The sequence below is a fragment of the Octodon degus genome, unplaced genomic scaffold (assembly GCF_000260255.1).
Source record: "Octodon degus isolate 3935 unplaced genomic scaffold, OctDeg1.0 scaffold00017, whole genome shotgun sequence".
In the NCBI taxonomy this organism is placed as follows: Eukaryota; Metazoa; Chordata; class Mammalia; order Rodentia; family Octodontidae; genus Octodon; species Octodon degus.
This window is the reverse complement of record NW_004524593.1, coordinates 23,645,833-23,661,172: the sequence shown is the minus strand read 5'-3', so window position 1 is coordinate 23,661,172 and position 15,340 is coordinate 23,645,833. Positions and strand designations below refer to the sequence as shown.

At 48.8% G+C, this 15,340-nt stretch overlaps 1 protein-coding gene and 1 pseudogene across 2 annotated transcripts in view; both read right to left on the bottom strand.

Annotated features, from left to right (window-relative positions):
- Positions 1–7,407: 7,407 nt before the first annotated feature.
- Positions 7,408–8,262, bottom strand: LOC101569686 (annotated as a pseudogene).
- Positions 8,263–10,769: 2,507 nt separating this feature from the next.
- Positions 10,770–15,340, bottom strand: part of Fbxo28 (F-box protein 28) — a 29,691-nt gene continuing 25,120 nt past the window's right edge. The window contains exon 5 of one of the 2 annotated variants that reach the window (XM_004626890.2): positions 10,770–14,321. In XM_004626890.2, coding sequence (XP_004626947.1) covers positions 13,927–14,321 — 395 coding nt within the window. In that variant the 3' untranslated portion in view covers positions 10,770–13,926. The other variant, XM_023710247.1, reaches the window with a different exon arrangement.

The following is a 15,340-nucleotide window of genomic DNA, read 5'->3' as shown; positions in this document are numbered from 1 at the left end:
CAAGCACAAGGGCCTGAGTTCAATCCCTGGTTCCACCAAGAAGAATAAATAAATAAATAAATAAAATTTATATGAAAGAGTAAAAGAATGAAGACCACCAATACCAACCCAGAGGCAAGCAAGGCAGATGCTAAGGATTCCTAAACCACCTTCCACAGGTGGACATGTGCCAGAACCTAGGGAGCCTGAGGAGGGTGAAGGGGTGAGGCGAAGACCCCGGCTTGTCCCTCCCTTCCTTGCTCTGGTGTCTCCCAGTAGCCCAGTGACCTGAGTGCCAGGACCTGTGCAGGGCAGGGGACCGGTGAGGACGTGGCGGTAGCCCAAGATAATGAGAAATGTCCCCCCATGTCACTTAGCAGGAACACATAAGTCACAACCACAGACTCTCACTTCCTCACCAGATCACTGTCCTCTGAAATGACAGCAACTAGTTTTGCTGATTTCTGAGAACACCCTTTTTTTTGGCAGAACCGGGGATTGAACTCAGGCCCTTTTGCTTGCCAGACAAGCGCTTACTCTGCTGAGCCGTCTCCCCAGCCCTTCATGAGAACACCCTTCTTAACACTCCTGGAAATCTCTCTAAAGGCCTAATGCAAATAGAGAAAAGCCCAAGAAAAGCCAGCCCCGGGTGAGAGCAGCACATGGTCAGCATGGCAGCAGTGCCCTTCTAGGCAGGGGCAGCCACTGCCACCAGGCTCCCCCCTGGCTCCAGGAAAGGGGACTGGCGATTCCCAGGGCCTGGGCAGTGTTTCTCACCCTCCCCCGCCCCCTGCAGCAGCCTGGAGCTGGGCAGCTGAGGCCTGCTCACCCTCCTGACTTGGAGCTAGGTGGAGGCCCTCTTTCTGCCCGGCCAACCTTCTGACTCCTGGTTGCAGTGAGGGAGCAGTGTTCCTTCCATTCCATTTCTGCCTTGGACGTAGTCAACTAGGGGTTGGAGCCTCAGAAATCCTGGCCAAAATCAACTTTTTGTCCTTTAAATTGTATGTGTCAAGTGTTTTAGCCCAGGAATAGAAACATGACTGAAACTATTATTACTGTTGTTGTTGTCACTGTGGTGGTCATGGTGGTACTGGGGGTTGAAGCCAGGGCCTACATACGGTAGGCGCGTGGCCAGTCACTGAGCTACATCCGCAGTCCCTAAACCATCCACCAAAGATAGACATGTAAAGCAACAGGAAGCGTGGCAGATTCACAGTGAAAACAGAGGTACAGCAACGGCCTGTGATGGGCCCAGCTGTCAGGCTTAAGAGTTCTCAAAATCTGTAAATTTGTTCAAAGGCCTAAGGAAAACTTTCAAGAAGGAAGGCTGATAACATCTCATCAAACAGAGAATAGCAGGAAAAAGATGGAACTCACCAAAAGATGCAGAGGGAAACCCAGAGTTCCGCCAGCATAACAGAACACCGAGGTAAGAGGTTAGTGCGTGGCAACATGGTGGGCAAGTGTGCGTGGCCAGGACGTGAGTGGGAACTGTGTCCTGGACCAGTCGGGAAAGGCTATCCTCACTTCTCCTGGCACAAGACAAACAGGTATTTGATAGGATGGCCTGGACTGGTTGGTGGGGCTTGGGATATGGTCGCTGGCCCTGTGGCCACGGCCTTCTTCTTAGTGGCCTGCTCTGTTACAGAGCACGTGTCCTTTTCCACACAGGTGAGGTTGCACTCACTGTGCAGAGCACCTATTTTCAGAGCACTTCTCCCTTCTTTTCTGACCTTTAATACCTTTAATAAATCTAAAGCTACAGTACTTTATTTCTGGTCTAATTCTTTGTTCAGCACAGTGAGGGCTGGAAAGGGACCCCTGAGGAGTCCACAGCTCCCCAGTATCCCGCTAACGGTACCACCCACAAGGGCACTCACACAAAAAATCCCGACTTCTCACAGTTCTGGAGGCTGAGAAGTCCAAGAGCAGGGAGCGCACGGAGTCGTGAGGTGAGGGCTATGTCCTCACACACCTGGAGGGCGGGAAGAAGGAGGGCAGCGCGTTCACAGAGACGCTAAACGCACTGCGGACCAAGAAAAGCCGTGACTCATCGCCACCCCACCCTGGCCTGCATGTTTTCTCACAGAGGCGGAGACAGAACCCAGGGCCTCATAGGGGTCAGTGCTTTTGCTTTGCACTACATACTCTGATTTCTTCAAACTATGTTTTGAAGCCAGATAATTGTCCTTTCTGCCATCCATCAAAAACTAGTGAAAAGGGAACTGCTGTGATTGAAATATAAAAAATGGGCCAGACGAGCAGGTTATGCGATGGGGACTCCTGCTAATTTTGAATCACCTTCAGTTTGGGGTGATGGAGAAAGCTGTGGACAGTAGGGTGGTTGTACAACTCCCTGTGTACACTTTGCATCTCTGAATCGTATGCTTAAAAGTGGATAAAATGGAGAATTTTGTTGGGTATATTTTTACCACAATAAATAATGATAGCAATTCAGAGAAACACAGAACTCCATTAATCGTGTCAACAAACATGTAATGAGAATATCAGTGGGAAGAAGAAGGTTGAAAACTATCTAAATTTGATGAAAAACATTAATTTTACATGTTCAAGTAGGACGGGACAAAACAAAGAGCTCCACAGCAAGACACAGCACAAAAAGGCAAAAAGCCAAGGACAAAGACAAAACCTTAAAAACAAGAGAAAAGTGACATTGGGACAGGGGACTCTTGGGGAGCACTGGGGAGGACTGCCGAGGGTGGGGTACAGGCCGCTGTCTGTCTCACACCCTTGCCTCTCGATCCCTGCACCCTGTCCAGTGCCAGGGGCGCCTTGCTGGGTGCAGGCCAACCGTCCCCAGCCCATGGCAGAAGGGTGGCCCTGGGACCTGCCCTCGCAGAGGTGGAGGAGGTCACAGGGCCTGGCTACCTCCGCGGGCTTGCCTAACACCAGCTGTCTTGGGGTGTGCAACAGGAGAACCTCCTACTGCCCAAAGTTCTACTTAATAAGAACTAGGGCGAGTTCTTCAGGCAGAGAGCAAGTGACCCCAGAACAAGCCCAGCGCCCCCACAACCCTGAGCCGTCCAGAGGCAGCAGCCACACTTATTTCCTCTCCTTCTTCTCTCCGTTTAAAAGTCAGTTCCACAGAATAACTGGTACGTAGTTCCCACACACAACTGACTGTTGACATGCAGAGAGGCGAGGTATTTAACGCTGCGGCCATGCACTGCTGTACGGGGACAGGGAAACGACACCAGAGCCGGACCCAGCCACAGGAACCGCAGAGAGAACAATGTGGGGGCATAACAGGCCTCCCTGCTTTTTCTCCAGCCACCCCTTGGGCCTGGGGTGAACCCAGGGCCTTGTGCATGCTAAGCATGTGTTCCACACTATCACAGAACACTTTTTCAGTCCTTGTGAAGAACCAGCTGCTGATGATATGGAAGTAAAAGTGAGCTTTGGCCAGGCGACCAAACACAGGGCCCAAATCAGGAGAAATAACTCACCGCATACGTCTAATGAAGCCCTGTGTATGTCACACATATGTCCCAAAGAAAGGCAAGAAGATTTGTGGGTGCCTCTCTGAGGTGTCTGTCTGTCCAATAAGCACACACAAAGTTGCTTCACACCGAGAGTCATCAGGGAAACGCAAATGTACACCATCGTGAAATACCACCCTCCACCCCTGCACCGAGAAACACAAAAGTCACTTTTCCGTGGCTGGCTGTGCGGAGGGCCACAAAGTGACCAGTGTGCACCGTCGAGGGGCATCACGGCCTCCTGCCAAAGCCCAGGGAGCTGGGAGCCCAGCTGCTATGCCTGTGGAGGCGGGCCCAACACCAGCTGTCTCCAAGTATGCACCCGTTCCTCTGCTCCACTGGGTTAGCTGCAGCACCAAGATCCTCGGGGGAGCTGGGAGGACTGGCAGCATGCCCAGACATAGCCAGGTGCCGACACAGGGCTCTGGATCCCCAATCCCTGGGCAGCAGCCTGCGGAACTCAGGATGGGACCAAGATGGCGCCACTGACTGTAGCTTCAGGGAGCAGTGACACCTGAACAGGACTGCTAGGCTGGTGACAGCCACCAGGAGCATGGATATGGGACAATGGGCCTGCTTTCACATTCTTGGTGGGAACATGAGGTCATTTTGGAAAACGAGTTTCCACGCGACTCTTGGCTGTTTCATTTCAAGGTACTTGCCCTAGAAAAATGAAAGTGTGCTCATGTGCAGATTCATATGTGACTGCTGGGGCAGATTCATGTGCTCGTGTCTGGAGCCCAGAACAACTAACGTGTGGAAATGAGTCCTGGTGTGCATATCCAAGGGCAGACACGTGTGCTGGTGATGTGTGCCACAGGTTGGAGTCCTTGAAACACGATGTTGGAGGAAGAACCCTAACACCGAAGACCTCAGGAGAGCTGGCCCCTTGTGCAAGTGTAGCCAGGCATGGTGGCGCACACTTGCATCCCAGCACTCAGGCGGCTGAGGCAGGAGGGTTGCTTTGATCCAAGCCAATCTGGGCTACATTGTGAATTCAAGGCCAGACTACATTACATAGTGAAACACTATTAAAAAAAAAAAAAAAAAAAAAAAGTGGAAAAACTCAAGTCTCACCCACAGGGACAGAAATCAGGCCCACAGGTGTGAGGCCAGGAGGGCTGGGGACCAGCCAGGAAGGAGCCGGTGACCTTGGCTGGTGCAGATGCTCTGTCCAGACTGTACTAGTTGTGATGCTGGTCACGTCGCCCAGGGTGAAAGAAGCAGACTCTGAACATGGGTGCGTTTCCTACCGATGCGTGCCTTCAGAGCACTGTGCCGCTGAAGTTCTCTAGGCAAATCTCTTGCTGCTGCACTGCGATCTTGCTGGCTATGACCTCCGCAGAGGACGTGGTTGCGGCTGCAATGCAGCAGGCCAGGGTCTGAGCAGCAGTTATCTTGGGCTATTTCAGGCTTTCAGATAAAGAGCCCTTCACTTGCAATCTTTGCCTCTCCCTAGGATTCTTGAGACTATTAGCGAAAGCTCTCAGAAAGGAACACATTGTTAAGCCAGGCAGAATCGTAGCCATCCCCAGCCCCAAAGCTGAGGCTGGCTGCTGCCTACAACTCTGCCCTCTCGAGGCCCTCCTGCTGCCCCAGCCAGGTCTGTGCCAACGCGTGGCCTCTCCACTCTTTCCTCTTTAGATACGAACACTCAGGTGGCCGCTTCCACCTCAGAAACGGTCATTCAGGGTAACTGAATCTCTGCTTTTGGGGGGCAGTGGCTCCTATCTGGCTTGGAATAAACTCAGTCAAAGACTTACAGCCAGGCATGGTGGCACATAGCTGGATCCTAGCACTCTGGGAGGCTGAGGGGGAGGATCACAAGTTAGAGCCCGGCCTAGACATTTAGTGACTTCCCAAGATCCGGTCTCAAAATTAAAGCTGAAAACCAGGTGGTGCTGGACATCTGTAATTTCAGCACTTGAGAGGCTGAGGCAGGATTACCACAAGTAACCCTGAGGGCCAGCCTGGACTACATAGTGAGTTCAAGGCCAGTCTGAAATACACAGTGAACTCCTGTCTAAAAAAAACAAAAATAAGTCTATAAAAATGGGGAGATGCAGAAAGGGATGTAGCTCAGAGCAAGGGCCCTGGGCTCAACCCCTGGTGAGGGTATGGGGATTTTTCTTCCATTAATGTTGCAGCCCATTTGGGGCGTTCTCACCGATTTCCTCATCACAGGTCACCTGTAAAGAGCAGAACTTCACTACCATGGCGCAGGCAGCCACCAAGTTTGGCAGTGCTGCATGGGTGGGTCCTGGTCTATGTGAGTGGCTTCTTGGTTCCCTGCCACCCACATGACAGCGTGAGAGCTGCCCGCCACCTCTTTCACAAGGACACTTTCACTGGGGAGGGTCACCTGAAGGTCAGCTCAACATGGAAGGAGGGGACCAATACTACTGAGGTCACTTGGATTTGGGACATATAATCGCCACGGTTCAAAATTAGAAAGACATACAAAAAGCACCCAGCAACGAGTTCCTCTGAACTCCACTCCCAGTCATGGTACCAGCCCCACACCTAACCATGTAGGCCTCCAGAGCCCTTCCAACTTCTTTATGTAGGACACAACTGGATGGGTTCCTAATTTTTCAGAATGGTTCGTACACTGAACATATTCTACATTTAGTTATTTCCCTTAGTGTTCCTGGAGATCAGTCCATGTTAGCACATAAAGGCTTTCATGTGAGAGCTGCACAGGGTTCTGCTTCGGGACGGGCACACCTGCAGTCCTGCTGACTTCTCCCTCCTGAGGCCCACCCTCCCTCCTTCCCTGTGGTCGCTGCGGCCCAGGGCGCTGAGAGCTGTGCACCACTCAGTGTGGAGCCGGCACCTGCATCCTGCTGCAGCGCTCCGGGGGTTACTACAATCCAACTGGCCGGTGAGCTAGTGAAAATGCAGATTTGGGTCCGACTGGGCTGTGGGATTCAGGGCTCTTCCTACCAACTGTTCAGTCCAAGCAAAAGGGTTAAGGGTAGGATTGGGGAAAGCTGAGACCTATACAGTTGATTGTGTTATATAAATGGGATTTATTGAAATTTGGGGGAATTCTTCCATGATTTCTATTTCCTTTCCAGCTGTAACTTGTTCTTTGGTGACTCAGGCCTCTGGTGAGGGACACACCAGGAGAGGGACCGGTGGAACGAGGGATTTGCCCGTGGCTTCCGAGTTCTTTAGTTGTATCAACAGCTCTGTGATGCTACCAAGCCAGAGACGCGAGCTAAACAACCTGGTGACAGACCTGCGAGCCAGTGCAGTTCCACCCGAAACCCAGGGGAGGGCGTGGCCTGGCCTGGCTGCCCAACCCAGCTCAGGAGGAGCTGCCGAGGGTCAAGGGACGGCCACAGTGTGGCCTCAAGCAAGTCACTTACTCCTGGGATGAAAGGGAGTTCTCTAACGCAGATCTCCAAATTGGTCCCCTTGTGTCTAAGATTGAAAGGAGAAAGCTAGGATGAGCTGAAAGTACAAGTTCCCAGAAAGCTAGAAAGCCTGCGGGACGCTCGTGCGCACACGCGTGCACGGTGCCTAAGTGCCGCGCAGGGATTCCGCCAATGGAGGCAGCCGCTAGTCTGTAGGGTTTGGGCGCCGTGAGATGTGCAGCTCCTCCAGAGAGGCTTGTTTACGTCACTCCACGCGCTGTTCTCCACACAGCACCACTGTGGGCCAGCGCCCACCTTGTAGGGGCACCGCACTGAGTCCTGAGTCCAGCCCTCGCTGTCCTCCCACAAGGCTGCCTGAACCGCTTCTCACCTCCACTCTGCAGGGCGCAGAGGCTAAGGCCACATCAGGCCACAGAACGGTGTGCTAGGTGGAAGCACCAGCAGATGCCCCCGCCAGGGTTGGCCTGGGGGCTCCCTCTGCGCAACTCAGGGGGCACTTTAGGTCTCTCAGCCCCAGAGCCAGTTTTACACTTTTTGTTTTTTTTACACTGGATTAAGGACAATTTATTGTTTTTATGTACAGAAAACTCAAGAGTACGCTTAGCCCAGTTTAGTGGCAAGCTCGTTAGCCTTTGTTTTCTCCAGCTTGGCAATACGAGCCACAGATTTTGGACCCAGAACGTTGCCTCCCCGGTGACGGCGGATCTCATCGTATCTGTCATTGTAGTTGGTCCTGATGGCCTCCAGCAGCTCAGCCAGAGCGCCTTTGTCCTCCGAGTTGACTTGTGTGAAGGCGACAGTGGTACAGGTCTTCCTGTGGACCAGACGCCCCAGCCTGGCCCTCCCCTTGATGATGCAATAAGGGACCCCCATCTTGCGACACAGGGCAGGCAGGAACATGACCAGCTCGATGGGGTCCACGTCATGTGCAATCACCACGAGCTGAGCCTTCTTGTTCTCTACCAGAGTGGTGACAGTGTTGACACCTGCTCTGAGGACTGGTGGCCTCTTAGTGGGGACATCCCCTTTGCCAGCAGCTTTCTTCTCTGCCTACGCCAATAGCCTCTGCTTCTTCTTTTGCTTGGTCTCTGGTCTGTACTTGTGGGCGAGCTTAAGCAGCTGGGTAGCTGTTGGGCGGTCCAAGGCCTGGGTGAACTGGTTAATCGCAGGGGGCACCTTCAGCCGTTTGTACAGGACGGCCTGCTGTCGCTGCAGCCGGATGTGGCGGGGCCATTTGACAAAGCGGGTGAGGTCTCTCGTGGGCTGGATGTCCTGTCCAATGCCAAAATTCTTTGGCCTCTTCTCGGACAGGGGATTTACCACCTTCTTGGCCTCCTGCTTCTTCACGACAGCAGGGCCGGGGCCACCTTCTTGCCCTTGGCCTTCTTCCCTTTTGGCATCTCGGCTGGCTGACAGAAAGAGCAGTTTTACACTCTTAACAAACCAGTTCATTAAAAACTGCCTCAAACAAACAAAGAACCCCTGCCTGTTGTTCCAGGAAACAGGTTAGGGCTAGGATTAGGAAAAGTTGAGACTTACTCAGTTGGTTGTTGTATAAATAAGATCTCTTGACTTCGGGGAGTTCTTCCTTGATTTCCTGTCTAGACCTCGTCTGTACTTCTGTTCTGACGCTCAGCACCCGGCTCCACTCCTCGCAGTTGTTCTCTGGATGCGACTCACCCCAAACCTGGGGGCACACAGCCGCACACCAGGACAGGCTCTGCAGTAGAGATCATCATCTTTTATTTTACTGTTTTTTCTTTGGTTGAATTTTTTTTAGGGGAGGTTTATTTTTTGTTTTTGATGCCAAGGACCAAACCCAGGGCTTCCAGCTTGCTAGGTAAGCATTCTACCGCTGAGCCAAATCCCCAGCCCCAAGATCATTGTCTTTCATTGTGACTTGTTCCATGGATTACCTCCAGGAGGCTCACAGAGATTTTGCTAGGGACAGATGCTGGGGCCTCATGCCTGCACCCTGAGCACTGACTTTTTTTTTAAAAGCAAGTACAGTGGTAAAAATCTAGGTTTCCTAAGAGCATATATACCTATTCCCAGTAACTGAGTAAGCTAGAGAATATGGAAATCCAGGATTTGCACAACCTACCTTATGCAGCCCAAGTCTCCAAGCAGTCCTAGCGTGCAGGCTGGCTGTGCTTTGGCCTTTGGGACTGCTCAGCTTTCCCTACAGAAGGGAGGATGGAGCGGGTGCAGCCAGCACTTAACTAGAGAGCAGTTTGCTTCCTCTGAGAACTTTGCAGTCAGCACTTCCCTGGGTTACAGATACTGGTAAGAAGTGGGTGACATTGATTTGTCTTTTATTCCCGTGAAAATTCTAGCATTTAGTCTTGGAGCAAGCAGTTTTGAAGAGAACTAGGTTTTTCCCTGGCAGAGCCGAAGAATCAGGCCCCGCCAATGCTACTGACAGCAGCAGCTGGAGTCAGGTGACTCCAGATCTCAGAACTCAGGCTCCGACCAAGAAGCCCTGACAAGTCTCTACATGCATGCCAGGAGGCTGCGCCCTCTCCCCAAAACCTTCAGGAGCAAGTTTGCTTGCCATAGCCCAGCTGTATTTTGATCCGGTGTCATGTCTCCCTCAGCCTGACTCTGGCACTGCCTACCTTGAGGGGATGCACCAAAGGTCCCTACACAGAAGCATGGCATTTTACTGCCCCTGGCTGCTTTACAACACAGTAGCAAGGAGATGTGGAGCCCAGTGCCTGTGATCCCAGCACTCTGGGAGGCTGATGCAGGACAACTACAAGTTCAAGTGCAGCCTGGGCAATTTACTCACAAGACCTTGTTTCAAAATTAAAAATTATTTAAAAAGGGGCTGGGGACACATCTTAGTGGGAAGGTGTGCTAAATGCAATTTTCACTAGGGGTTAGAACACGTTGTGTCGAGAAGCACAGAGCCTCAGAGGCAGAGGCAGGGCTGGGTCAGCTGCCCTGTGCTGCGCGCCCAGCACTCTTGCTGAGGTGGCTTTCAGGACCTGAGGAGAAGCGCAGCGTGATGCCAAAAGGGGCGGAGCCCCAGAGGGCCCAGGCAGCAGCAGGGCCCAAACCCTGGGTAAGTGCATAAAATACAAAGAAAACAGGCGGCACTGGTAGCAACACATTTATTTATGTACCCTGTTATGGGACCCGGAGGTGCTTTTCATTGTCCAATCGATCGTTGAAACAATTAAAATTCCAGAAGGTAAACTAGTGCTTTATTGTTGCTTGTGAGCATAGACAGACTGCGGCACAGCAAGGAGTGCTACACACATCTCACCTGTTGGTGGCGCAAGAATGGTCTGCGGGCTTCGCTACAGATCTGATATGGAGATTACCATTAAGATTCTAACTCTCATTGTGTTCTTCAGATACAGCAGGACAAAGCTGTGTAACTTCTGAACTTCAGGATTTGAACCAGGAAGTTGTAAGAGGCGAGACTCAAGCCTGACACAGAACTGTCACTACTCCAGGTGAGATCACAGCAGGACTGGCCAACCTGGTACACTCTTTCCTCTGTAGGTGCAGTCGTTTCTGGAAATAATCCACTGCAGGTGGCAGGCTGCTGGCCTTGCACGTACCAGTTAAAGAAACTCAGATCCCAAGCCAAAGAACTGGACAGCACGCCACACCAGGTTTCCCATAGACCAGCCTTCTCCCAGCACCTGCGGCCACAGGATGTTTCCAGATGCCTCTTACGTTTGAAACTCACTACAGGGTCTACTGCAGATCTGATCTGTGTGATCAGCTGGTACTCACTGCAGAGAGGACCCAAGGATGTGCTGATCACCAAGGTTGAGGCTTCCACTGCATTACGTTACAATTCTATACTGCTGGAAAGATGAGAGGGAGCTCCTAGATCCTCAAAAACTTTATGGCTAAGGAAACAGAACTCAAAAAAAGGAATCCACCTCTGAGAAACTTATCCAGTACAATAAAATAGAACTAAGTGCCCTGTCTAGGAAAAAGTTTATTAATAATAACAACTGGGTCATCATACATCGTTTCTTTGGAGATTAAAGTGCAGGCTATGAAATGGCATATAAAATAATGCAAAAAATAGTGCAATACCAAGGTGCCATTATTGTTATGAAGCATAGCCTATTATGTCTTCTCTCAAAATCCAGCTGTAGTGACACCTTTTTGCTTATTTATTTAAGCATTATTTATACTGTTTTACCCACATTTGGGGCTACATAGAATATTCTAAAATTTCAACATGTAGAATAATGCGCATACATCTTGAAACTACTACATAGAGATTAAGGCAATCCCCTGTGAAGTTCAGTACTCCAAAACATGTTTTACAAAAAATTACTTCCAAAACCAGTGGCTTTAGACCTGATGGCACTGACAGGCTTGGGAACAGCAGGACTGCTCTGCACGCACCCACATCTGCCCCTACTTCCAGGCTCCCAGTGGCAAAACAGTCAGGACACCAGACCGTGGCCTCGGGACGTGAGGGCTGAGGCAGGGGAGCGGTTCGGGGGCAGTCCTTTCCACACCCCGCGCTCATCTTTTCACATTTGTACACATCCTGGGGTGGTACCAGAATTCAGTTAGGTGGGTATGACACAGTAAAACAGTCTCTGAAAAGCAGTCAAGGTGATGGAAATACTTTATGAAATGTTGTGCTACTAACAACACACAGCATTTAGATGACCAACAGAAAATTCAGAGTGATCTCCTACAAAGCTAGATTCCAAAGCAATGTAATATTATCTGTTTTAGCTGCTGAAAATGAAGTGCGACCTTCAGAACCCTCAGTATCCACACACTACCCCAGAGCAGGTGCAATAGCTACCCTAACAGCTGGCTCAAGGAAGTGCAGGCAACAACCCACAGTAGTTTAGCTAGTCTGACACTTCAACTGTAGTGTTTGGTTTTCCTGCACATGGGATATTCGCACACTGGCAAGTGCAACTCAAGACTGTGCTGCAGAAATCTGGTCTGAAGAACAGAAAATTTACTTTCTAATACTATGGACGGTCACTGTGAGAGTCATACACTCACGTTACCAATGCAAAACTACAGATACAGTTAGGCTAACCAGACAGAGTTTTAAAAGAAATTCAGAAAACTTTTTTAACAATTTATTTCAACTACTGCAGAAATAATTTGAGGCTATTCCTCTTTGATGCTTAAGGATCATACTTTGTAAACCTGCACTGGGCTGCTTCAAAAAGTCTTCCTGTTAGCAGAAAGACAACTACTAAAGGCCATGAGTTTGCCAGTAGGCCGCCTCCGAAGTTCTGGTAATATGGCTAAATCCTAGGATTGCAAGAGTAAGACCTGCTGAGAAAATGTGTTCCAGACAGGGACTTTTACAGATAACCTTGGCTGACAAATGTTTTAGGAAACTTTATTTTAAAATTACCTTCCCAACAAACCATGAAACACCTGGACGTTATTTTAGGGTTTTTCACTGAAAACATACTACATTGTATGTAAATGGAGTTTAAAAGTGAAGACATAGAACTGATCAAAATCTGAGGATAAAAATCATAAAAGGACAATATGAAAAATGGACAGGAAGAAGTTTCATTTGGTAACTTAACCTAAAATAGGAGTAACCATGTCATGCTGGACGGATACAGGAGTGGATAACCTTGTGCTTTTATTCAACTAAGGTACTTACCAAAACCTTGGGTTTTACACAGGTGTCAAACTCCCACCTGGAAAGGGAGAGTTTTCTCTATTACACCTACATTTACTTTAAATAATGGAAGCCCAAGGCAACAGTTTAAAAGAACAGTCAAATAACTATAATTTAGTACATTAAAATAAAACTAGGACAGTGATAACTGAATGTCTCAAAAGTATACAGCTCAGGAAGAGAACCACTGTACACATTTGGAGGTTGTTAAAGTGACCACTTGGAAGGGTGAACAGTGCAAGACATGCTTTTCCAGTTACAAGCTCAAAATAGGAGTGCAAACAAAATTAAAGCTTCTGTATAAAGTTAGGACAAGGAAAGCCTAAAATTAAAATTAAAAAGCTTCCCTCAGGTCAGCTCCTAACAATGAAGTGATCTAATTGCTTTTTCATGGCACCATTTTCTTCAGTGAATTTTCCTTCAGTGGCAAAACTAAACCTACTAGCTGGGTCCCACATTTGACCATCAGGCGCAGTAAGGAGTTAGACCAGTACTAGCTCCCAGAGGCCTGGTCTTAACAGAAAGGGCCTTGGACCTGGGTCTGACCACAGCCAGTGTACCTGAGCCCTACAGAGGACAGAGAAAGCAACAGCTTTAATAGTCTTTTGTTCCTATAAAACTGGAGGACAAATGGACTAACAACTCTCCCCTGGAGGCAAGCAGTTGAGGTGGAAGATATAAAGCGTTTAAATCAATGAGATGCTAAGTGGAGAAGTAGAGGTTCAAGATCAGTGCCAGTGCAAGAGCTTTTAAGTGGGCTGACTAGGCGTGCATGCATCCATCCATGCGAATGTAGGACATGGCCCCAGAGAACTGAAAACGTGGACACCAACTGGATCTGTCCCTTGCCAGTAGTTTATAAAAATATATAGTCAATACTGTAGAGGCTCCTTCTACAGTCAACACTATGCAAGTCCTTTCAGTTACCCATTACATCGATACCAAAAAGCTTAACTACTTTTCAGACATTCCAGACAAAGGTCACTTATAACAAAAAGTCAACTTTTTTTTTTTTTTTTTTTTTTTTAACCCTGATAGTGTCCATTTAAAAAGTAGGTTTTTTTTTTCCTTTCAAGTGAACAGGACATTTTCTTTATGAAACAACTTCTAGTCTGTCAGGACTGGTTTGCTTAAGATCCTAGGTAATGTGCACATATGCTGAAACAAAGAGAGATTATCTGCACAGAAAAAAGTCAACTCCCCAAACATGATAGAGCAGGTCCGGTTAGTACAAATCTATTGCAAAGTAAAAACTCTGTGCGTAGTTCCACAAGGAGAAGCAGGGGGTGAATGTCCCAACTGTGAGTTCAGGCTGAAGTTGTATTCTGGAAGCCTAGAGGGCCCTGACACAGCACTGTTCCCAGGATCCTGCTAGGCCGAGCCACACCTTCCTCTGGAGCAAGGCCCAGTCTCCAACCTACTTTTGATTTCGAAGCCGCTTAGATTTTCTAAGCGAGTCTATGGCTTCTGTGGCCTTTCTCCGCTTCCGAGGAGACTCCTCACTCTGCCTCGCCCCCGAGGAGCTTCCTACCGCGCTCTCCATGACCTCCCGGAGTTTGCGCTCCAGCTCTGCCAACCGCGCATTCTGTTCACCTATAATCTGGGTCTGTTCTAGCAGTTTCTGGTCTTGGTCTTGAAGCTGTTTTTGCTGTTCCTGCACTTTGGTGCGAAGCTCAGAAATTTCCCGCCTGAGAACAGTCACTCCAGCACCGTTGGTCTTAACCTGCTGCTGGAGTTTAGTAACCTCTTGTCTCGAAGGGTTTTGTTTCGAGAAGAGCTGCATCGTCGTTAGGGCTGCGGATGGTCCTGGAACTGTGGAGAAATAGTTGCACAGGGTCATCACTCAGGTGTTTCCTGACCAGGAATACTTAGGGAGGCTCATTTTAGCCTACCCATGTCCTCCTCTTGCTTCTGAAAGCTTCTCCTTTGCAATCTACTTGGTTGAACAGATTAATCAGATAATTATTAAACTACAAATGAATGTGAACTCTCTCTCTCCTGCTCACAGAGTAATGTAGTACCTTAACTGCCAGCAAATGGAGCAAGCACTGAATAGCATAAGCACGGATTTCAAATACTGTCAAGTACTTTTAGGACCAAGTAAGAAAACACAAGTACTCAACTTAGCAAATTATTACTTTCTATCTCATTTTATATAAACAAATTTCTGAGAAGCAGACCTACTGTGTTTTTGTTTTGTGGTAGTAGGGATTAAACTCAGGGCTTCATGCATGCTACCCAAGCAGTTCATTGCTCAGCTCTGTCCCAGCCCTACCATGTTCCTTAGTCACTCTGTATTCAGGTAATAAGATAATAAGGACTCTATCAGTGCAGAGGTCATATCACACAAAATCACCAGGAAGAAAAAGAAAAAAAAAAAAATCACTGGAATACATGGGCACAGAATTCATGATTCTAAACTGATCCTCAATTTTTTAAAAAGCTTCCCCCACATTTTTTTTTTTTTTTTTTTTGAGACTGAAGGCTTCAGTACTACTTTTTTTTGTACTACTCTTTTTTTAAAAAATCACTGGAGGGGCTGTGGAGACAGCTCAGCAGTCTAAGTGCCTGCCTGGAAAATGCAAGGACCTGAGTTTGATCCCCGGTACCACATACTGTGCCAATCATTGAAACTGGGCATGATGGTGCATACCTGTAATTCCAATGCTGGGGAGGGTGAGACAGGAGGACCACTATGAGTCTGAGCTGCATAGTAAGGCCCTGTACCCAATAAATAAAAGATTAAAAAAGTCAACTTAAAAAAAAAATTGGGGGCCAGGGATACAGCTCAGTAGAATAAACGCTTGCCTGGCAAGTGCAAGGGCCTGGGG